General features: G+C 41.1%; 1 protein-coding gene across 1 annotated transcript in view; it reads right to left on the bottom strand.

The window, feature by feature from the left end:
- efnb3b (ephrin-B3b) overlaps positions 1-25,379 on the bottom strand; it is a 79,214-nt gene that overhangs the window by 10,617 nt on the left and 43,218 nt on the right. Inside the window, exon 3 of the mRNA XM_075450608.1 lies at positions 1,417-1,509. Within this exon, the coding sequence (XP_075306723.1) occupies positions 1,417-1,509 (93 nt within the window). The remainder of the gene's footprint in view (positions 1-1,416; positions 1,510-25,379) is intronic.

The raw sequence follows: 25,379 nt of genomic DNA on the forward strand, positions 1-25,379 counted from the left end.
TAGGGTGCAAATGTGTGTGTTCCTAGAAGCAGAGCATAGCAGCATATCTCATCAGAGATCACCACGAGGCGGCATGCCGCTTATTTAGACGACAAACAACACAGACGTGACCTTTCAGCCACGTAGCAGATAAGATGGAGAGGCGGTGGAAAAGAGTGGAAATGAAAGAATAGGGGAGCTGTAAGGAGAGATGGCTGGCATGCAAAGTGAAAGGCAGATGATGAGGAAAGGGAAAAAGGGAATTTGAAAAGGAAGCAAATGAGTTTGTCTGAAGGAAAAGGGTAATAGAGGAAACGTGAGAGAAGGACAGAGGAGAAAAAACAGAAATGAAGAAGAGCTGGCAGAGAGGTTCATATGTGTGTAAGGGCAAGGTAGCTTTTCTATTGCCCATGTGGTGAAAGAACCAGGGGAAATAAAGCGGGTGAGGTGGTATTTCTATTGAGCTAAGCTGACTATGCTGATGTTACAGGCTGATAGAGCCACAACAGCACCACTTGGCTCTTTGCTGAAGAGAACTTCCAATACTCTGGGCCTGATAACACAGCACAGATCAAAGAAATAGGAACAGGCGAGTGTTTTCAATGTGTGTGTATGTAAGGGCGGTCATGTGAAGGACAGCTGCCTATTATGAGTAGGAATGTGCAGGTCAGTGAAAATGCTTAAACGGGCCTTTTTTTCTGCTGCTTTCTTGAAAAAACAGCATGTGAGGGTCATTACCTGTGAATATTTTCCAAACAAATTAGAAATGTGCGCAGCCACGAGTCATTAAAAATCACTGACTGTGTGCTATAATGCCGAATGGAGTCATTTTGATATCGTGCTTTCGCTGGCAGGTCTGCTGCATGGGGATACGTGTCTTTTCTGTATGTGTTCACATGGCTGTGTTGGGCATTTATGCCCTCCCATGTGTGAGCTAATGTTTATGCACAGGGGTGTGTGTGCGTGTGTGCGTGTGTGTGTGTGTGTGTCCTGTATGAGTCAGTAGCAGTTAAAAGCCAGAGTGAGAAGGGAGTCAACAGGGCTCATTAGAACTGACTGATCCCACACTTCTGCGCTGTTCTCACCACTTAACGAGCCCTAATATGCTCAGCGAGAACACACACGCACAATGAAAGGTACGTGCCAGCGTGTGCTTGTATGGCATGTGTGTGTGTGAGTAAGAGAAAGATTAGAGAGATGGTTTAAAAGTGGAAGAGGCTGCATGCAAGATAAGGTGCACTAATGAATATGTGCTACTCTGTTTTGCACAGATGTTGTGGACCGGTGCCAGTGTGTGCTGATCACACTGTGTGTTAAATGATTTGATTATGTGCGATGAGCAAAAACAGTGCACGCAAAGAAGACTCTATCGCAAAGACCACGCATGGGGGAGCTGTGTGTGAAATAAAACAGAGAAAGATGGGTGTGAGGACTTACTCTGTCCTACTTTCAGGACCACCTTCATGCCTTGTGTAACACACACTCCTCCTCTCATGCCATCCAGTCCTTGACGTGTCCCATCTGACGTAGCTGGAGGGATGGAAGCAAAAGTTTAACAATTAACCAAGTTGCAGGTTGGTATACAGGAACACAGAAACACCCCCAGTCATCTGGTAAAGTCACACATACTCGCTCTCTCATAATGTACAGCAGAAGCAAACACTAGCTTCTATTCATATGGTCAGCCATTCCAGCGAGTCAGCCAGTGACATTTGCAGAGGCAGCGATTTAAAACTCCACCAGAAGCTCTGAAATGTCAAACTACGAGGCGGCAGCACTTTAATAAGTCCTCATTTAGCAGTCTGCTGGAATTCATTAACACCCCCGCCATGCTGTATGGACTCAACCGCTCGCAATCAACTGCAATTGCTGCTCAGGCTGGAGGAAAAGCTGAAGGGGGGGAGAGCAGAGACTGGCTGATGGGAAAAAAGGATGGTAATCCAATCAAGAGCGTATATGAAGTAAAATGGAGCCCCTGAGACACAAATCACTATGTGATTTGAGTGAAAAACTGGACTTGATTTATTAGAATACAGACTCTGCTGGATGAGTCAAATCTGCCATTGGTAATACCCCATTACTATCACTGCTTATGTTTTAATTAAGAGAATTAAAGAGAGTCTTTTCATTCACAATTGGGGGACTTAATGTTAATTTTTAAGCTATGAAAGGCTCTTTCTATTTTGTAGGGAAAAATGCAACAGTTGAGTGAAAGTCTTAAGGATGCAGTGTCAGATTTGAAATTTAGAACCTATTCGTGAATCAAAGGAGATCCAACGGTGCTCAAGAAGAGGACGTGAGTGTTTCTACATAAGGTAAAAAAATAATTAGAATGAGCATGTCAATATTTGGTACGACCACATTCATTCTTCAGCACAGTCCGAACCCTCTTCGACAAGCTCCCCATGTAATTTCTTTAGTAGACTTCAGGAATAGACATTTCAAAACTTTACTGTGGATGTTGGCTGTCTTTTATTCTGTTCTCTGTCAAGATGATGCCACTCTGCTTTAATAATGCTGAGGTCCCTGGTCTGGGGCAGATTTATCACTCCATAAGACCTGTTGTTGCAGATTTTCAGTCTTTTGTCATTCTCATATCTCAGCCTTTTCTCATTGTTCCTTAAGAATATCTTCTTGAAAGCCACCAACCCATGGGGACAATTTCTGATGAGATCCTATGTCCTTTTTTGAGAACACACCGCACACTATTATGAAGAATTCCAAGTTTTTTGGCTAATGCCTATTTTTTTCCCCTTTTTTTTTTCCTTTGTAGATGAAACTAAATCACTAATTACCAAATCTTTGTGACAGGCTGCTAGTTAAAAAGCATCAAGCCGTACAAAATTGGTTCTTCACTAGGTTGTCTGTTATGTGTGAACCAAACACTTGCTCATTCCTTGGGTTAGGGGGTTCTTTTTATGCTTGAATGATTCATGGGTACGTTTTAAGTGGCTTAAATAAAAAATAAATTCCTCTGAAAATGGCCAGATACAAGCATTGGACTGAAAATAAGTGAAAAAGCAGCTGATGTTCAAAGAAAGACTTTGAAAGACCTTAAGTAAGTCTGGAGAACGATTAATCAAGACTATATCCAAGAAACTATAAAAGATTACAAGAAAGACCCCAGGGAGTGGCTGCTTAATAGCAAAATCTAAAGAAATAAGTTGTGGAACAATACTTTTGCAAAGTACTGTACTTGTCATCCAAAAAAACTGGTTATATTTGTGACAACTGACATCTCTGCAGTGATCAAAATACTTGACCTCATAAGTTTAAATGTCTTTCTAAGGGTCAAAACAACAATTAAGGTTAAGTTAAAGGGACAGGGATTAAATAAGCTCACTTGAGAGTCCCTATAAAGATGTGAGGAGAGTAATGTGTGTGGGGGTGCCTTAATGCCAACATTTCCTCTTACATAAAGTATGTCAGTGAATGCATTAAATGCCACCGTTCTGCAGGTCACCGAGGGTGACAGAAAGTGGAAGAGGAGGGGGCACATACAGAGGGAGATTCAAGATGGGGGGAGGAATGGAGGAACAGCAAAAAGCAAAAGGGACAGAAATATGACGACGCAGAGACAGTGAGAGAGGAGAGAGGAAAAGTGAGAAGTGAAGAGATGAGATGAGAGAGACACTCATATTGAGAATCACACTTCTTGCAGCCGAAGCACCATCAATTGTGCAACCGGTCGCAATCTTTTACACAAATCCTCTCGAAGTGTCAGGCTGTGTTTTCACTCACCACTTCAAATCACAGAGGCACAAACTTCTATCAATGTTTTTATGAATCGATGGAGGGAGCGATGTGAAGCTACAGTGGCTGGTAAAAAAATGTGGTAATGATATTCTTCCTCACTACATCCCCCTCATACGTCTTTATTTTCTCTGTTCTCACTCTCTCCATATATATATATATACATATATATATATATATATATATATATATGCAGGTATATGTGTGTGTGTGTGTGTGTGTGTGTGTATATACATATATATACACACACACACACACACATATACCTGCATATACATAAAGTGAAATGATTTTCCTTCAGGCTATAGATTAGTCTGCAGTGAAGCACAGAAAAGGAGGGACATCGGATGGCTCAGATGGGAGAGAGAGTAAGGTGTGAAAAAAAAGGCAGCTTTACTTCCAACACCTCTCTTTCTACTGTATATCTCCCCATCCCTGCAGGAGGCAGGGTGTGAAAGCAGGAGGAGGAGAAAAGCAGGTGGAGGTCAAGGCAAACAGTGTGGTGGGGAAACCAAAAGGGTGGGAGATACGAGTACAGTTCAAATAAATTGCACTGCAAAGTTTGCACATTCCGCAGGTCTTTTCACTATTTGTTCTGTTACTATGTCATTATAAATCATAGTAGGGTTTTTTTTTCCCCCCTCATGAGACCTCATGAAATATCTGCCTTTACTCCAAGGACAGTTTAATTGATTTTAATGAAGTTGAGATGAATCACACAGAATGTGCAGCACAGTAGGGTTCTTTAATCCGGGTTCTCAGTGAAAATGACATGCTTTTCAAGTATCTTGAAAATTCTAAAAGGAATTTCTGTTCTGCTTGAGGATGCTTTACAGCCCAGCTTCCTTTCATTGCCACCCTCTCTGATTTCTCTAATTTATTTAAGAGTGATTGTACACTAAATTTTCAGTCAGTCAAAGACATCATATAGTCATCTACGGCAAAACAGAGAAACTCAAAACTGTGCCAAGCTTACATGGAAAGTGGTAATATTGTGTAAACTAATGGATAAATAATTACTATTATTATCATAAAATAGCGGAACGACCTAAAAATTCAGATTCTGTGCAAATTGGAAATAATGTAAACAAATACATTTATATAATAAACTAACTTAGTTTTGCTGCATTTGTTTGTTTAAAAAAAAAATAATAATAATTTGCATATCCCTGTCATGCAGCATGTTGGGGTTTGAAAACACAACTAAGACTTTTAAACATAAGAAAACCAGAAATGTTCAGAATACTTGTTTCGTATTTCCTTATATTTTACTAAAAACTTTGTTTTTTTTTTCTACTTTGTGTAAGAAACTTCACTGGAGACTTCAGCAGATAATAGAGAATTCCATGAGCTTACCCTCCCCTATAACCCAGGACAGGGCGCACTGGAAGAGATAACTGGGCTGAGGTGCAGGGCTACAAAAAGAAAGAAGGACTATGATTTCTGAGAGTAATAACTGCTGACACACGAAGGAGGACAACAAGGTGACAGGAGGCGAGGGGGGGTGAGCAAGACCATGGAGAGGAAAAGAGGAGGTGGAGGAGGTCGTGCAGGGAAGCAAAGCACGGAGACTGATTGCCTGTGACAAGTTGTTGGGGATATGATGGACACAGGAGACTATGTGAGACCATAGAGACACAAAGGGGGGCTGTAGGGAGACAAGATCTGAGGAAAGATGGAGGGGGACAGAGGGAAAAGTAGAGAAGTTAAAAACAGAAAGAAAGGAGAGAGTTTAAATGGCATGATAGAAAGCAGAGAGGTAAAAGACACTAATGTCTCCATTATGGAAAAGTGGAGCAGTAATGGATACAAAGAAGAGGGAGAGACAAAGTGAGACAGAGACCAGAGAGCCAAATTGAACCAGGAGAGCTTCCACGAATGTGATTTTGCAAATGTAAGCTATTTTTTTTAATCATCATAATCAACAGGTCACAAATATCACAAAGGTGGGTTTTTGTTAAAGCAGCCAACTGTATCACGACGAATCCTCTTAAATCCATTAGCTGTGTCAGAGGTGCCACTATTTCTGTGAATCTCAATTTCACGGGAACAAAGCGAGCAAAGATCCCAGCTGCTGTGCCCTTGGATCGAAAGTGTGCTCCTCCCAGTCTTAGTTACTAAACGCAAATGTTTCAGATTTCCCTGCTCTTGAGGGGGAAGAAGATATCAGCAATTCAAGGCAGAAATAATCACAGAACATCTGTGAAATCCTGATGAGAGACAAAGATGAGAGCAGGAGAGATGAGGAGATGTAGGAGTTAGCGTGCTTCAAATCTTTTCCACCTTAGTTTGGGAGGACAGAGAAGGGAAAAAAATGGAGTGTTGTGGAGTGTATAAAGCAATCTGGAATTAGATAAGAGGAGAAGGGAGGAAGAAAAAGCACAAGAGAAATGGGGAGGGAGAGGAGGGATGAGTAATTGAGACAATGATCAGCAGTGATGGGGGAGATGAGAAGTGCCAGAGGACAGAGGAGAGGAAGGGCGTCGCTCCGCCACCCTTGTACGACAGGAAGACAGGAGGGAGAGGCGTAGGAAGTAGAAAAACTTAATTAATGAAATAATATCGCAGTCAACCCCAATCAAACACAGCGCAGTGGCCCTGCACACAAGGAGGCAGCAGGCTGAGGGGCGGAGGGGGGGTGTGTGTCTAGTTTATAGAAAAGATCAGAGAGGGGAAGAGTTTCTCTCTGTCTCGGTTGTTATTGCCAAGGTCAGGTTGAGCCAAGCCTCCTCTATGCCTCCATTATCACTGCTCAAGTTTGCTAACAGTTATAAAAAAAATAAATAAAAAAAAGCCAATCCACTTGAATCATATCTCGTACTATTCATTCATTCAAGAATGCACCCCTAGGATGAGGCTTCTGCCCAGTCCTTTCCTGATTTATAGCAGCAGTGGAGGAAGAAGGTAAGTTATGTCATTTGCATGAAGATATTTGCGTGGCCTCCATCGTTCCCCAACAAAACACTTCATTCCATATAAGTGACGTAAGTTAGTTGCTGATGTAATCCTTTGCAGCTTCAAATAGTTTAGGACACGTCTCACATTTCAGTCTGTTAAAAATGAAAATCATACGTCAGGGTTGTGCTTTGGAACATTCCCAGTCTAGATCAGTTTCCTAAATTAACATGCTGCTTCAAGAGCTAAAGTAAAATGCACTTTTGACTCCAGTGTAGGATGACTGACCAAAGCTAAATCTGCCTACCTCTACTGAAGAAGCCAAAATATGATGTATTGCTTTTTTGACGTCTCCAGTATTGCTCTGCAATTACGATATTAGTCTAAAAAAGGTAAAAAGTCTGTGTAAGTGTCAGTTTTCCGACGTCTACTTCACATTTGTGAATTACTCTTTTGACCAGCATTCACTAGTTTATAAACGTACCTTCAAACTCCGATAACATCCTTCTCCAAATCAAAGGGAGCACCTTCTCCAGAGCCTTAAAGGCAAATCCCAGGGCAAAGAAAAACCTCAGAGTGTTGACTTTTTAAGCCCTTTTAATACCACTTCTAAATTAAATTTAAGACCAAACGTACGATGGAAATACCAAGTAAACACACTGACAGTATGGTAAAATGACAAATGACGGTTGAGTTTAAGAACATCGACTAAATGTGTGTCATGCGAAAAGATCACAAAAATGTCACTGTCCTAAATTAAATTTATTACAATATTTTCAGAACATTTAAGTCCCTTGAACAAATGCTTATAAAATCAAGTAAATATATTTAAAAAAAAAATACTGTTCCTTTACAGCAAAAAGAAAAATACACAAATATTTAAGACCCATGCAATCTGAATTTAAGACAATTTAATACTTTTTTAAGGTCTTATTTTCAGGAAAATTGATTTACGACTTTTTAAGGACCTGCGGCCACCCTGTTTATACTACAAACTTTAGAAATTCTAACTAACCAAAAGCGGTGAAAAGTGAGGACTATGCTTTTCCCTGAACATCTACAGTTGAAATCCCACCCTTTTTTTGTGCTCCAAATCCTATTTTTAAAGTGCTCATTGCTTTTTAACGTCCCTCAGCCAGAATAATGTCAATAATGCTTGAAAATTTGGTGGTTGCTGTTTTTAAGTTGAGGTCTGACTGATCGGACTGACTGAGCTGGAGCTTTTTATGTACTGCAGCATAAAATACTGTATGTGTGGCCGAGTTATTACAACAGTCCAGGCAGCTATTGTACCACACTCTTAAATTACACACATGCTTTGAGCTTGAAGCGGCAAAATTCTTTTTCTTTTTTTTCTCTTGATGGCAGCAGCATTAAAGGGAGTAAAAATGGGAATGTGGTACACAGCAAAATGGGCAGATTACACAACAAACGGAATGAATAAACAAGCAAACAAGAGCCAGGACGGAACAAAAGCGCATTTGCGTTGTGCTGTCTCATGTTCCAAAGGCAGAGGTGTCCTCGTTAGCCTCTGGTTTGGGATGGGGTGTTAGCTGGGTCATCAGTGTGTCAGGTTAACAAACCAATAGCAACAAATGTAAATGCAACATGAAAAAACACAAATAGAATTGGGTGTTTTGTTTTCCTCTGGGCACATTGGAGCATGCTGAAGCTCGGGTGGCGTGTGTCTCTGTGCACTCATGAATGTTCCCATTTGTGCAAATCCACCAAAAATCAATGTGCAGCTTTGACTTTAAAGTCCTCCCTTTAGTTCCACATGTTTAGCTTTCGTACCACATTCTCCAGAAGCAACCACAAAACTATGTTTGTCACTCAGATGGGCTGGAAGTTTGTGTGCTTTCTGAAGGCACTGCGAGGTCCATGTGTGTCATCTAGATGATGTAGAGCATAAAAACTGATCTCCTCTCCCTCGAGGCAGCACTGAGGGACTCACTCTTGCTTCCTCACTCCTTCCACTCCCCCCGCTCTACAAATCCTGGATCTTGCCGCCGAAATTTCCTGTAACTAAAAACGTCTTCATAAATCTCCAATGACACTTTTATAACCTGGCCATGACGCACTAACGAAGCTATCACAAGCCATTACCTCGGCACGGTGGCAAAAGCATTAAGCTGTGTACTGAAACAGAACAGGCATTATTTTAGCTCCCCCTTTAAAACAACACACACACACCAGCCTAGTATTATTTTCACTAGCATTCCACCTCCAAATACACAACACATCATTACTTCCAATACACCATGAGGTTTTCCAAAATTGTTTTTTTTTTTTTTTTTTGTAAAGGGTGCAAGTTTTTGTTGTATTGTTGAAGACAAAGACCTACTGTTCAGTGTGTTGCTGTAGCTCCTGACCCACAAATGGGATCAGCTACAAACATGGACATGCACAAACAAAGACATCTGCATGATTGGAGCCTTTCTTAAATGGTGACATGATGGTATGCGAGTGGTTTGAAAACAGAGTAAGTATGATAAGCAGCCGTGGCCTAGTGGTTAGGGAGGTGGACTTAAGATCAGAGGGTTGCAAGTTCAAATCCCACCATTACCTCTCCCTACACCTCTATCCATGGCTGAAGTGCCCTTGAGCAAGGCACCTAACCCCACATTGCTCCAGGGGCTGTAACCAATACCCTGTATCTAAATAGCTGTAAGTTGCTTTGGATAAAAAGCGTCAGCTAAGTGTAATGTAATGTAATGTAATGTAATGTATGAGTTTTTGCACTGATAAAGACCAGAACATGCACAAACAGCATTTTAGGCAAAAAACAGAGTTTGTACAATGACTCTAACAAGCTTGAAAGTCAGCTTTACAGTATCCTGAAAGCGTCAGAGAGAAGGAAGTTAAAAAAAAAAGCAGCCAATGTCCAACAAAAAACTTTAAAAGACCCTCAGAAAACCTGGAGAGAGAAGCACTGCTGCTCAGGGTCACTTTTAAAAAGATTACAAGAAAGTCTGGCTCCTTGGAAGCAAAATATAAAGAAATCAGGGAGAACTCAAGCTTTTTGCACAGTACTTTATACTCTTTAATTTGGCCAATGCTACACTTATAAGAACTGAATAAATCAAAGAACAAATCAAATTCTGGGATTTTCGATTGAAAAGCTCCACAATTTGTGTTCTATAATATTTTGTCTTCAATTTAAATTGCAGACTGTATAATTGATCAAAACTAATCTCTAAATATTCAACCTGCTACTCTTAAACCTGCTTCCTTTGAGCTTAAGAAGATAAAAAGAGACCGAGGTGAAGGGAACCGACCCAGGCCAGTGTTGGAAGCAGCGTCATGGTCACAGGTTGAACTCATATGATCTGTCACATGCTGACCAGAGAGACAGACACACACACACACACACACACACACAGACAAAAATTCTGAGTAAAATCTCACGCAAGCCTGCAATTTCATGCATGTCTACTCAGAGGAGATGCCATTTCCTCAGATTGCAGGCATCAGCTTGTACATGTAACTCACATATACAAGCACAAGCACAAATACAACCCACTGGGGGGACATGATCTCAGTGTCTTTGCTTGCGTGCGGTTGATCTCTCCTCTGTGCTCGATGACATTTTAATTCTCAGCAGTTATTCTCTTTCCATCCATCCTGTTCTATTACAATCACCCACCCACTGTCCACCTATTCACCCCCCCTTCCTCCCATGCTGCCTGCTCCCTCTCTCTTTGTCTCCATCTTTCGATGTCCTGTGAGTTTGAAGAGTGGGCGACTCAGAATCACATCGTATTAACCTCCAGCACACAGCACACAGGGCCCTACATGGCAGCTTTCACCCCCTCCCCCACCCCCTCCCCCTCCCACACTTCTCCCTCCTGCTGCCCATCAGAGTTCCAAAAAGAAGGACCAGAGTGAGGTATGTACCCGATCACTGCATCTGACAAACACTTACATGCACACGCAGCGCTGACAGTGAAAGCCTGATTGCTTGTGACAGATCTGCTGCCATTTCATGGCTTAGTTCTGAGGCGCTGACTAAAAAACATAGTTGGAGGCCTGAAAATCGCTACTGTCTGCTGTCACATTGCAGTTTGCCATTACCTAAACCCATACCATAATTTATTTGACAGCGGTGCATCTGGGGATAATCCTGTTGAGAATTATCCTGTTGTACGTCTGTTTCATGTGGGCAAAGGTCAGAAATGTTTACGAAAGTCATTGTGTATGTATATACACAACAAATCCTCTGCTTCATAAACTGGTTTGTGTACGGCAGGTTGATGATGGCGAACAATTGCAGCTTTACTCATAATAATAATTAAATGTGTCCATGGATCAGTAAACAATCTTTGCAAAATATCTCAGATCTTATTACAGCCTCTATATGTGCCTCGTATATGCACATATACGAACAGACGCACATAGACGGAGGTGAGGAGTTTCTCTCATTATTGTCAAAGAGGGAGGCATAAAGAATGTCATCAGAAGGCATAAGCACAGAGGTTGGATTCTTCTTATTCATTCTTAGGCTAATTAAATGACAAGAAACAAATCCTAGTCTGACGGCCCATTTTGGGAAAATAATCCAAACCAACTGAATGCGACTGCCAGAGCATAAACATGTATAATGGAGCTAAAGAAAGAGTGTCGTGAACAAAGGCAGGATGAAGAAGAAAAAAAAAAAGTAAAAGTAAAAGAAAAGAGGGAGCCGGGCCATTAAAAGGAGGCCTAGTGACTGGGTGGATAAGCCTTGTGTAACGTCAGTAAAGTGCTAGCCATGTAGGACAGTCACGACCAATGTTCCCTACAATTGGGTCAATGTTTCCGTCCCGGGGCAGCGGGGGCATTTTGCGTGGTTTTGTGTGTATGCGAGTGTGTATGGTGACTGTATCTTTTAACTTCCACAGACCTACGAGAAACAGCCATCCCTGCAATCCCTGTCAAGTGTACCTCTGAGTGGACCTCTGTGCATACTGAATGAATACTTCAATGACTACTTATCAATACTTAATGAATACTTATCAGCGAATCCCAGAGTGACTTCTACAGCAGTGATTTTTTTCAAGTCTTTTAAAGGCATGCAAAGCCTTTTAAATGCAGCTCAGCGAATGACGCACCCCGACGCCGCTGGCGCAGAAGGGACGTGGCCGAGCTGCAAGAGCGGGCCAGAAAGTTCATGGTCGCGTTTGAACGTCTGAAAGAGATTTTTTCCAGTGCTGGCTGAAGTGATGCTGGATTTGTTGCAGTCAGGCTTTAAGCTATCGCATGGAATCTGGCTGTCTGCAGACCCCAGTGTGTGCATTAGTCTGTCTATACGTATCCTTGTCTGCTGGTGTCTGGCGGCATGTGTCCGTCTTCGGCTTTGTGTGTGCATTTGGGTAGCCGTTCTTCACTTTATCAGGCACAAGATTGGAGGCCTGGAGAAATGGGTCAGTGCCAGCCTTGTCGTTCCCTCTCTGTCTCTCCTGCTCATGTTTTTTCCTCCCAGTCTCTCTTATTCCCAAGTTGGTCCGAGAATAAAAACTAAACACCTCCGGTTGTCCACTCCTCCTGTGGCTGCCTGGATCTGGGTTAAACTAGCAAAGTCCATCACTTGCTCCTCCATTCTCATCCTATTTCAGAACGTTTGTCTTAGATGTATACATTAAGATACATATATTGGCATTAGTGTGGAGGTTCTGAGGAGAAAGTGCAGGCTTCCATGTGTAGTAAGATGGATACTTTCATGTGACATTAAGACTGCCAGATAAAACAGAGCAGAGAGTGCCAAAACTGACAAGAAGGCAGTGAATCTAAACAATAAAAAGCTAATCTCTGATCATTTCATAGAAATGTATAACATTTGAGCTAATACAGCTAAAGCACACTTTCAGGCTTGATTGCTCTGTGCTCTGCCGTGGCCGGTGCTGAGGCCCTAACATTGTAGCAATCTACCCTCTACCTTAGACTTCAGTGGAAATGCAAAAGACTCGGGGCTGAAATAATCTTTTATCTCCTTGAAAAGTTGTTGTGAAATCCAGGTGCTGTTGGTCAAAATGTGCCAATAAACATAGATGATCGCTATGTTGATTGCTTCTTAAACTGCTTCTTATGATGATTGCTTCTTAAACTGGTATTTCTAGTTCAGGGCCATGCTCTTGAGGACAAGAGCATTTTTTTTTTTTTTTCTTTATCATGGTGGTCCCACCCACACCAATCTGTTGGAGAGGCCGTGAGACACAAAAGGTAAGAGGATACCATGGTCATTACTAATAGGACTGTAGCAATGTCTCCCACTATCCCTCTTAGACTAGTACTTCCATAATTCATCCTGCAGTCTTTTTTTGGGCCACTGTGCAATGCTCAAAACCCTCCTGTTCGCATTCTCTTGAAGCACCATGTACTCACACCTACACACAACTCGGAGAGGTTTACACATTTACACACCTGTATAATCACACAATCACTACATACAAGTCTCACAGCCTCACTTTAGTCTGATTTACTGGCTCAAATTAACCATGAGTTCTGTGCAGTGAATAGGAAAACAGGCCCCAACTACAACCTTTACTCATTCTGTCATACTCTCATCACACGGGAGGCAAAAAAAAAAACAGAAAAAACAAAAATCAAAACTATTTGTGGCTGAAAACCCTTTCTTTACTCACAGCCCTTACTTTTCCTCCTCTCCCTCTCCTTTCAATTATTGTCTTAATGTTTCCCCCTCTTTGTAGGAGCTTCCTCTCAGGCAGAACCTAACTGTGACATTGTTTGTCATTGCAGGATTACAGCGCTGGCGCCTCGCCATGAACATGTCAAAGACGCGGAGGAGGCGACCCTCACAGCACGCAAGAGTTCTGCTCTGCCACAGGGTGCAGACCATTCGATAATAAAAAGAGGTTATGAATCGCTGTGTGTATCCAAAGCTGAAACTTCCCTCTGAGACACAGAGATTTTCTTATTGTAAGTGACTTTGAGTCAACTTTGTTGCTTATTTTGACTTTTACAAACAGACATTGTTGAAAAATTTGGCACATAACTGCTTAGAGAATGGTGTGAACGCAGTCTGACTCAATGGATATTAATGGCCTGCAAGAGTGTTTAGGATACAGTTTACTGGCTGATATTCAGTGTCTTTTTTTTATTTCTTTTAAAATCCAAACAAGTCACAGCATCCACTGTTCTTTTGGAATGCTGTAGCTAACAAAAACACAAAAACATTTGAAGTAGCACTTTGGAATGTTTTGTGCCTTTCCAAGTTATCAATCACACAAAAGTATGAAAAAAGATGACTGAAATTTGGAGATAATGTTTAACTTACGTCAAACTCCTTGAAAGGCCAGACAGTGAAATAACACTGGATGAGTTTTTTTCCCCCCTTTTTCTTAAATTATGGGCAGTGAAGGACAAACGTCTGGAAAAACAGGAGGCCAAAAAAAACAGGAGGAAAGATGCATAAAAGAGGGAAGTGGGTCAATGGTCTGAAGAGAGGAACGTGACAGCGATCTGTAACATGCAGCATGAGAGCAAGAAAGTGAGAGCGAGCGGGAAGATGGCGGCCGAGACAGGGAGAGGTTTCTAAATTAAGAGGAAGTGAAACAGAAGGGTGTGAAGGAGGAGGAAGAGTGAGAGTGAAAACATGAGAGAAAGACAGGAAAATGGAGAATCCATGGGAAGTGGGGGCTGTTAGAGAGAAGGGCCACATAAATGTCACTCCTTTCTGGTGATATTAATGGCAAATGTCAGGGACTCAGAACTTGCATCCTAAATACACACAAACTCATGTATGAATACTGTCAAACACATGGTCTTTGCCTCCTCAGACAATGACTTTTGAAAGGAGGCAGTAAGGGAGTGGGCCTGCAGAGGAGCTGTACATCTTAAAGACTGTAATTACACATAACTGTCAGTCTAATTAAGGCTTTTAATGAACTCTGCAAGAGCTCAGAAAGGACAAAAACCACCAGCTGCTGGAACACGGGTGTGTTTGTTTGCGTGTGTGAGTGATAAATGATGCGCTCAAGAAAGAATGTGCACACAAACACAATCAAACATTTTAATGAGGCTGATTCAGCTATGAGGTCCACCATCCGACAAACATGTGTACCTTTAAGGATCTCATTTTCTACTGCGCAACTTTCACACAAAAACACACTTTAATTAATTATTCCTGTCACTTTCTATGGTGACAAAGTGCTAAAGTCCAGCCCACAGCAGTGGCATGGGTAGGCCAATGGGAAGACCTTTAAAACTATAAGAGGAACTTTATCTAAGATTTAGCTAAAATCCTCAACAAAAGAGGTTTTATCTACATTATACATCATTAAGCTTGGCTGCTTAAACTCTTGGCTGCCCTCTCCTGCTGGCTGGGCTGGAATAGGAAAAAAAGACATACGGTCAAAGACTGGAAAAGTGTTGGGTGTTGATCTAGAGACAGATACAGATGCAGAGCAAAAATCAAACAGGATTTGATTGTGGGTGGGCAAGCTCAATTATGTGTAATGATGGCATACAACACATTTGAAAAAAGTCAGACGTATTTTTAATTCTATTCACGCAAGTTTTGAACCATGCCACGACTCCAATACAAAGTTAGCAGTATTTGTGATGTATTCAGAGCAAATAAGGGCAGGTCAGGTGATGTGGAAGTTGACTTTTAAATGAAGGATGACTGGTTTGTTTACCAGTCCCTCCAAATGTCAATATGTCCTTGGACAAGGCACTAAACCCAAAATTTGATCGCTGGTGTGTAATATAGGATAAAAAAGTGTTGCATATATAAAGAGAGCGCAAATGTATAATAAGAAGTGTTGTATGAATGAATGGATGATTAAAAAAAAAACCATTGTAAAATGTTTTGTAGAGCCTAGATTAATTAAAAGGTGCCACATAAGTGAGGACCATTGAAGATAACATAAAAATGTCTTGAATTCTGAAAATGGTAAATAGAAAATGTGAAGTCAGCAGTGTTCCATCATAAAAGATGCTAGTTAAGTGTGAAAATAGGACCCAATTACCTCTTGTCTTTTGTAGCAGTTCAGATCTCATCTCTCTGTAGATCCGATTAGTTGGTTGTAGCAGGCACAGAATTAGCAGAAAAATAATAACTTCAGTGACTACACTGGTGCTTCAAACAGTGCTAAAGGTAGCAGTAATAACAACAACAGATTTGTTGTTGGTGTTGAGGACTGCATTTATCACGTACTCAGTCCTCGTGTATTATAGCCAGTTCATTTTCGTGTAGCTTTGGAGCATTGTAGCAACACTGTAAATAAAGTCACTTAACTTAACTGTAAAGAATTTTGCTGTAACATAACAGTGAAGTACTGGCAGCAGAGACCTATGTATTTTGCAGTTACCTTTAGCACATCTAATTATTTTTTTAACAGTACTTTACTGCATTCTGGATCACGTTATTATTTATTGACAAAGAATTATCAAAATCTGTTATTTTTGGTTAAAATTCATACAAATATTTCCAAAAAAGAAGAAAACAAAAACAAAACAAGTCAAAGAGTGACATGTAACTGTAATGTCAAGACTTTGCGTAACAATGACAAATCAAACCAAACGTATTTTAACAGTAAGTTTTTCCATATTGGATAACAGCATATGCTGGTTAAAATAACAGTGGATTTCATGTCATTTAACAGGCTAACAGTAGGTTAGTGTTTGCTTACAAAGGGGTGACAAAATATGCTTCTATTAAATAGTTCTCTAAATAAATCCCCGTTTTCAGTTCTATACTTCCTTACAAACAGATCAGCCATTTTAGTGCAATAACCTGTTTGACAGCAGGGATTGTCATCAATCCAGCAAACCACTAATGTGATTGTGTAGTGTGTGTGTGTGTGTGTGTGTGTGTGTGTGTGTGTGTGGGTGGGTGGGTGGGGTCTGTTTGTCAGGAAATGCCAATTAATGCTGATGAATAACAGTAATCTACTGTTATTTTTTTAGCTGATAGTGTTGACTGTTAATTTACATGCAAGGAAAGCAAGATACAGTTGTCCATCCACCATAAATTTAAAATAACTCCTAGTTATTATAACTGCAACATAGTCAAAGTGGCAAAAGTGTCTCCTGAAACAAGGTTCATAGAGTTTCTATGAAACACAGTAATATACTGTTTAAATCTACATCAAGTTCAAAGTTATTCTTTACAGTAACAATAAATACATGTTGGGAAATTAAATTAAATGAGAATAGCTACAGGCCCTGGTAAGAGCAAAGTTCTATGATTTATGTATCAATCCCTTGGCCAGCAGGTCAACCCCAGCATTGGTGTTTGTAGCTACTTTTTTAGTTTCACTTGCAGCAGCTTTTCTTCTTTAGAAGTATAGTGTTGCTCAAGCTTTACTGCTTCTGAAGAGCTCCAGAAGCTCATTTTTCTCTCCAACTCCAACTTGTGGATTTTTCTTCTGAGTTAAAGCTTTTCTGTTCTTTATAGAAATCCCTATTTGACACCCAACACAACAATGTATTAATATTCCCACCTTGATACCATAAAAATAATTTCTGTCCAGTTAAGGAGCTACTAGCTGAGTTTCCAGTCACTAGACAAGCTAATCTGAACAAGGGGTTCTTTAAAAAAAAAGAAAAAAAAAAGGCAAAAATCACCTCAAGCAAGTTTAAAAATGTTGAAGTTTTTTATTTTCCCCAACATTGTCTAAATGCAAATCAAAAACCGGCAATGGAAACCTGGCCATTGCTCCCATCCATTTTAGCGACGCAACTTGACGGTAACGAATCGTTGTCGACAAAGAAAGCGGCCTCTTTTCTTCTTCCTTCAAGGTTTGATCTCTCATTGCATGCCATTCTCAACCAGCAGCTATGTCATACACTGAGCACCCTGTATAGTCTCTCTCACACACAGACATACTTCAAACCTGGCTCAGTTTTAGTGTTTAAATGCACCAGCCAACACCGAGCTATAACACAATCCTGACGAGCATGGAGGTCCCTCTAATGGATCAGCACAGATTTTATACAATATGCCAGTGTGTGTGTGTGTGTGTGTGTGTGTATACATACCTTAAATGTCCTTGAACCATGACTGTAATACCAGAGAACATAGTGCATGTGTGTGTGTGTGCTCTTTGTACTGTAATGTAATATACATTGTGAAATGTTTTACTAATCTTTACCAGTCCAATTCCCCTTCCTCACCACCCCCCGCCATTATTCTTGATTCCAAAAGTAGAACCATGAGAAACACACACAGACACACATATATATACAAAACATGGGAGCCAGCCAGCCGAAATAATACATCTTGACATCTGTGCCTGCATACTGCTCGAGGGAGAGATTGGAGAGAGAGAGAGAGAAAGTGGAAAAAAGAGAGGTGGAATATGAAGGGGAAGATGATGGACAGCAGAAAGCACAGGGCAATTATGTGCTGTTTAAGTGCGTGGATGTACACTTATTGTGTGTATGTTTGGATATATGCGCAACTATGAGAGAAAGAGATTGATGATAGTTGTGTTTGTTTAGCTCCTCTGTGATTAAAGGAGCCCTCTAAAAACTCTGCTTAGCAGCATCCGTCTCTTCTTTGTGTTGTGTGTAAGTGCGTCTGTGTTTGTACATTCACGCATGCTCTTGACATTGCTTTTTTTTCCCTCTTTTTGCAGACATGTAGGTGTATTTGCACCCTGTATGTTTCAGTCTATCTTTAGTTTAAGTGCATTTACAGTTGTGTCTTTAATCTTGTGTGCGCCTCATCAGTGTGTCTTGAGCTAACTGCATGGCAGTGCATCTGCGTCGTTGTCTGCCTGCATCTCCTCTCTAAATGTCCGTTTTACCGTCTAATCTCCTGGTCCTGTCTGCATTAGTGAAATCATCCACTGATGTTTGGTAGAAGCAGGACTGGAAAAACCTGTGCTCATTAGTACGTTTCTCTCGGCGTTGTCCTGAGGTTTGTTTGCATTCTTGACTGTTTGAAGTAGTTTATTTCTGCTGACAGCTGAAAGATATGTCTTTTTGTGTCACCTAAGTTTTCAAGTTAAACAAGCTTTATTAGCTTGATAAGATCATTCTCACGCTCATGAGGTGTTGGATAAAAGCAAGTGAGTTAAAACAAACAGATAAAACACGTCAGAGCATTCCAACACACCAGAGTTGTTTCAGAATAAACATAAAATGATCCTGTGAACTGTGACTCAACTTGTAAATGAGCAATCTATGTGACTGACCCATAAAATAAAAAGGTCACGTGACTGATCTATTGTTCAGGCAAAGTGCACTTGAGGGAAACGATACTGTGGCCACTCACCATGAAAATAAAAAAAATAATAATAATCAGCTAAATCCCAAAAAGTACATATTATATATTTTTGATTATTATGCTTTTATAATTCTTGTAGTGACTCACTACCTTTCTCAAGCACATTTCAGCAGGCTGGCTGCAAAATTAAAAGTGCGAACTGTGAGCAGTGTTATACATGTCTGAAAGCTTTCACTGCTCTGTTTTAAGTATATTTTTTTCTTAAATCCATCTGAGAAATTCCAACTTACTCATATCTTTGAATTGATTTGCAGTTTGAATACTGTCATTTTTTTCAGGTGGATCCGATAGAAAAAAGTACCCGTTTCTCTGTACTGCTCTCTCCCTTTTATTGCGCTGCCTTCGACTGTCAGCAGAGGACCAAAAGAGGGGTGAGAGAGCATCTCAAAGAGCAATGAGTGGCTGTGCAGAAAGGCAGCTGGAGACAGGGTGACAGATGCAGGACCGAAAGAGAGAATACAACAGAGAAGGAGAGAGAAGAGTTTCCCACCTGAGTTAAACTTTTAACAGGGTCAAGTGTGTGGCTCCAGTGTAAAAACAGCCAGGGCCAATTCATATTGTAAATGTGCCATTCACACTCAGCACGGACGGCACACACCAAGCTCCCGTAGGATCACAGGCCCAATAGTCTTACCTCCATAGACTTCTAGCAGCTCTTTTAAAGAAAAGGTTTAAAAAAAAAAAAAAAAAAAAAAAAAAAGGCTTCGACAACATGCCAAGACATGGCAGATGGCTGATATTTCCACTCACAAACTGACTGACAAAACCCGACATGACAAGATCTGACTAGGGGGTGTAAAGATTAAAATAAGCGAGATGTACTCTCTCCACTCCTGAAGCAAAAAGTGTGCCCCTCAACGTCAGTGCTTCATTGAGGGGTACTTAGCTAAAAATATCGGCTCCACAGGAGGACTCAGGAAGAAAAAAAAAGGGGAAGAACAAATCCCAGCAAACAGTCAGAATCATGTTAGCATTTCATCTAACACCCAAACCCCAAATAAACTATGACTAATTTGTCAGTCTGTGTCATATTTGAGGGATGAGCGACCTTTTTTCTTTGCGGCGTCGCTAAAAACTTCTTCGATTACTTTATCAGTAATCCGTTTAAAACAGCTCCCTCCAAGTGCTGTAAATCTGTCCCGCTCCTCTAATCTTCAATTCATCACACATTTCCTAATCACACTCCAGAAATAACAAACCTGGAGTGACTTAGTCTCTTCTCTGTATGAGAGCTGTGCCAAATGCAAGCTATCAAAGGTTTATGATGTGCACATGAATCAGTGAAGACTCACAAACTACCTTGTTTGTCTTGTTATACTGCAGAATGAAATGGAAAAAAAAAAATAAGCAAGTTTTTAGTTTTAATGGAAGCTTCAAATGATTTAAAATTGAGCTGCACTATTGCAATGGTGCTTTCTTGGCAAGGTCAGGCCCACAAAAACAGTTCTTAAATCTTCAAAGGGACAGACCTGGATAAATAAAGGTTAAACTAATAAAACAGACTGCGCATTCTCCATTAAACCCCGCCTTTCCTCCACGGCGGCTGGCTTCCAGAGGCAGTGACAGCAGAACTGTTGCTAAAGATGAGGTAAGACGCTCTTTGCCACAACAGGGCCCTCTTCTTTTGCATTGCCACAAAGAGAGCAACCAAGCAAGGCTGGAGGTGCCCATGAATTAGTTCACTGTTTTCACTCATTATACCGAACTGACTGCCTCACTTTTTCTCTGTCTTTATTTACACCCTTTTCTTCATCTCCGACTTCTCTGGCACCACACACACACACACACACACACACACACACACACAGCCAACAAAGACCCCGCTCATAATGAGGGCATAGCGTTGTCTGAGTGTGTGTTATGCTTTGTGTGGTTGGTGTGTGTGTGTGCAGAGGGAGGAGGATTATGGCAGTTCCAAAGCTGTGAATAGGGGCCAGGCTGGGCCTTGGCCCTGGCTGAATTAATTACTCTAATTAGCTCCTTAATTGCATATATTAAGCCAGCGGTTAGCAGGGCTGGAGCCGTGGTTAGGGCCTGAATCTAAAGCTCGAGCCGAGGGTGGGTGCAGGCGGACAAAAGGGTATTACACACAATCTCACACACATATATACACAGAGAGAAGTGGCACACTAGCTCCGCCTTCCCCCACCCACTTGAGATATTGAAGTGGAGAAACGAGACCAAGGACTCCCCTCCTCGATGAGGGTATTCAATTATCCAAACCTACCCCCTCATCAATATATAATCAGCACATACTGCAGCAGCAGATGTGTGGGACTAATATGGACGATAAGCCTCCCAGAGGGAACAGACAGGATTAATATTATTACCACAGGGACAAGTTACAGTCATCTTTGTCTGAAACCCTGAACTCTATCATTTACCTGCTTACTGTGACGTTTGAGATCCCAAACCAGTTGGCTGATCTGTGCCCAAAGCGCCTTGCCTGACCCTTCCAACACATCGCAGACCTACACGGACCGTGACAACATCGGGACCATTAGTTCCACCGCTCGCTCCACTTCCAAGCATTTCTGGCACATGCGTTTTCTGCATTCTGCACAATTATCAAACCCACATGGTGCATCCAATTAAGCTTTTTTTATTTAATATTTGGCTTTGGTTGACCCTCAAGCAAAAACCAAAGGAGGCTGAGAGGGAATGAGGCGTGGGGGAAGGAAATGATTTACCCTAACATTAAGAGGAGACGGTAAAAAAAAAAAAAAAATTGCAAAAAATGCCTTCTTGTATTTGTAAAATGTACCCAAAGTATATCACAACAATGGCGATTAGTAAGGAACAAGAAAGCAACCAGTCCGCTAATGAATCTCTCTTCAATGAACAAGTGGAGCACACATGCATGCACGCACACAGCATGCACGTGCACAAGCACAAAGTAATAATGATGTTCTTTGTGGAGTTTTTTGGGGGTAATTAGGGCTGCCTAAATGGTGGGTAAAAAGGATTTGCGGCTGATTGTTTGTCCTTGTGTCTTTGAGCCGTGGGCCCTCATGCTCCGCTGAGTGTCAACACTGTCTCCTTCTACTGTCTCTTCAAAGCACACAAGAATCCTTTTCTCTTCATCCCGTCCAACAGCCGAGCCTTCCTCTGCCTCCCTCAATCCCTCCTGCTCCTCTTCTGCATAGTCAAATTGTTCTAGCTTGTCAGTTTTCCCTATAATTTACACTGTCTCTCGCGTCTCCTCCTCCCCACCTCCTCTTCTTCTCCATCTTCATCTGCTGAGCAGCTGGTGCTGGGTCCAATTTTGCTGCAAGAACACCATAATCTGCCTCACACATGCCACAGGTCATGCCTGTTAGGCTTCTTAGAAAAAACTAAAGTGGAATTCAAAACAACATTAGCAGCTTCCTCCTTTAGGATTCTGGGGAACATGCTAAAAAATGTTCTTCTCAGAATTAGATTAAATGATACTAAGTTCAGATTCTGCATGAAATATGGAACTGAAGAAAGGACGTAGTCAGCCAAGCTTAGCATGAAGCCTGGAAGAAAGAAGAAACAACAATCCTGCAATCATCCAAAGCGTCCAGCAACTCTTGTTTTAATTAGAGATGCTACACAGATGCTAGTTGGGAATCCAGTGTACAACTCTCTTTCGAAAAGCGAAAGGGTGTTCTCCTGTGTTTATTCATCTTCATTTACATGAATAGGAAATGCCTGAAGATCACCTTGTTGGTGCAAAAATACAATTTTCTGTCAGTCAATCTGTGTAATCTTAGGTGTTTTGGTTTTTTTTTTGTAAATGCAACCCAAGAAAGGGGAACAAATTATGTGTCTATAACTGGTTGCTGGTGACAACGTGCCTAAAGATACAATTTTAAATTGGTTCTTTAAAAAGTTGTCTGCCATGTGTAGAAAACACTTGTTCATCCATTCAGTTAGGTTCCTTTTTTGTGCTTGAATGATGAGGTTAGTTTTAGGTGGGGAACAAATCAAATTCTAAAATTACTGATAGAAATCCTCAATATTTTTTTTTTATTCTGTGCTATACTGTGTAATTTAAATTGCAGACGGTATAATTTCTCAAAACTTATCATAGCTCATTTCTAAAAGAAAAACAAAAAAAAAAAGAAAGTCTGGCTCCTTGGAAGCGAACCATAAAAGAAATGAGGGTATTGTTCAAGACTTTTGAATAGTACGATATTTTGACTGGACAGGACTGTGGGATGGTAGCATCATTGTGTTCTGATCTCATTCTTGTGAAAAAAATAAGTATTAAAACAAACCTTTTATCACCTTTTTCTCAACAGAGCACGGCTGAGCTTCCTCATCTTCCTGCTAAGCCAGACTAACCTTACTCGAGGCACTTTAGCCAATTCACTGAAAGAAAATGTCTATTTTAAAAAATGGTGAACAGATGGGTTATCGAGAAAACTTTCATCATTAAATTCATCAGTGTGTGAAAGCAAACACACACATCATGGCTGCATGTAGGGCCAAACATCTGTCTGTGTGAACATGCTCATTATGTTGATCGGGGGTCATGTTTGCATGAACCTGGGCACTAAATCATGGCTATATTAGCAGGGTAATACGTTCTACTGATGGCAGAGGTCAGCCTAAAGGTGCGCTTGTTTTAACCCTCCACCCGCACCCCCCCTTCTATGCCTGATTGCCAGGAAACACATCCTTCTGCAAAAGGTCCCTCAGCAGAAGGCAGCAGCACAATGTCGCCTTTGTTTGTCAAGCTGCGACAGGGAACGAGAGAAGTTTGTGTATCTGTGTGTGCTTAAGTTTGTGCATGTGTGAGACATGCAGACAGTGTTGGAAGGTTAAATGAATCATACAATGTTAACCAGGCCCAATCCAATTAGGGAGGGATTCTTCTTGTCTGACCTTTAGCAGGAGAGACGCATTCACACTCACTCATGCAATCAACCCCAACTCCACCACCGTAACTGCACACACAAACTCTCACAAACAACGCCATCAGCAATCCATACAAACATACAGACGCACAAACGTGATAGTCACGCAAGCCACACACAAACACCCGTCCGTGCACCCACCGCTCTCCTGCACACACACGCAGCCAATCTTGCAGACAGTAGCGGCGCTCTGATTGCTGACCTAAATCGGCCAGGCGAACTGTCACTTTCTCTTACTCACACTCAGTACACTTTTTTTTTTTCATCTTTTTCCTCCCTTTTTTTTTTTTCTTACTTGCCCAAATATCCCTCTCCCTCTCCCAGTGTCACTTCACATCAGCTCATGCCCGTCCTTCTTCTCTATTATCTTAGCCTTATTTGTAATATAAATATACAGTCAGCTTATGGTACACATTTACAGTACTTCTGCAGGAGCCTGCATCCTGTATTCAAGTATGTACACATACTCTCATGCATATAATGAAGATGCATGCAGAGAACCTCAGGGGAGTATCAGGTGTAATCATTTAACACTTGAGTTGAGGACTATTATTTTAAATTAAGTCATCTTTTCAGCTATCCTTTTTCTCTTATCCACTGAGTAATGCAGATAAACTTTATCTCCAGGGGGGAAATTAGTTGAATCTGTCGCACCAAACCCCTGCTGGCCTATTCTATTCCATTTTCCACTTTTGCACTTTATTTGAGGCTATTTTAACACATGAGAGTTTAACTGAGGCAATTCGCCCTAAGAATTCGATGTGTTTGGTGGAGTGTGAAAAATGTGTTGCGAGCTTGAAAAGCTGTCTCAGAACCACCTCGGAATAGTTGCTGTGGATTGGCTCGAAGCAAACTCCTAGCATGTCCTCTAGGGGCCACAAATAAATGTGAAAGCATAAACACGCTTGAAGTTGAACAATGTATCACAGTTTAGCACGATTTGATCCAGAGTGGTCAGGATGGAAAAGCTCTTGTTTGCAGGTGCCTTTTTTTTAACAATAGAAATGAAGAAATGAAGAATTATTTGCACACCATAAAGTCAGAGAGAGAGAGCGAGAATAGACAGATGACAAATCACAAGAAAAAATAGATAAGGCGTCTCAGTAAGATGCTGGCCCACCATTTGCCACCAACTAGTTTTCAAAGCTCTGGAATTCTACTGGAGAGGTGGAACACCAGTATTATGAAAGATATTCCATTATTTTGGTGATCTGATTAAATTTACAGTAACACTTCTCAAATCATGCAGCAAAATGCCCCTCCCCATCATATACACCGAAATACGGGTTTTATTTCTGCACTCAAAGGTACGGTTCTAAGGAAGGTATCCTGTTAAAGTATATAAATGTCTTTCAGTAAATAGTGTGGATACAGATACATATTTGTCCTTTAAAAAAGAAGATTCTTTCTGGAACCTTCCTGTTGGAGTTTGCATGCTTTCCATGTGCCTACATGGGCTTTCTATAATGAATTCTGGCCTCGTTCAGTCATTTTTGTCCTTTAGGATGCGAATTGTTCAAAGAGGGTACAAAAATGTTCCTTTTTGGGACCGTTCCTGTAACTTGATTTCTGATGCAAAGTTTATACTCGCTATTGGGGGCACTTTGGTATTATTTCAGCTGGCTGGCACT

This window comes from Odontesthes bonariensis, chromosome 19 (genome assembly GCF_027942865.1).
Source record: "Odontesthes bonariensis isolate fOdoBon6 chromosome 19, fOdoBon6.hap1, whole genome shotgun sequence".
In the NCBI taxonomy this organism is placed as follows: Eukaryota; Metazoa; Chordata; class Actinopteri; order Atheriniformes; family Atherinopsidae; genus Odontesthes; species Odontesthes bonariensis.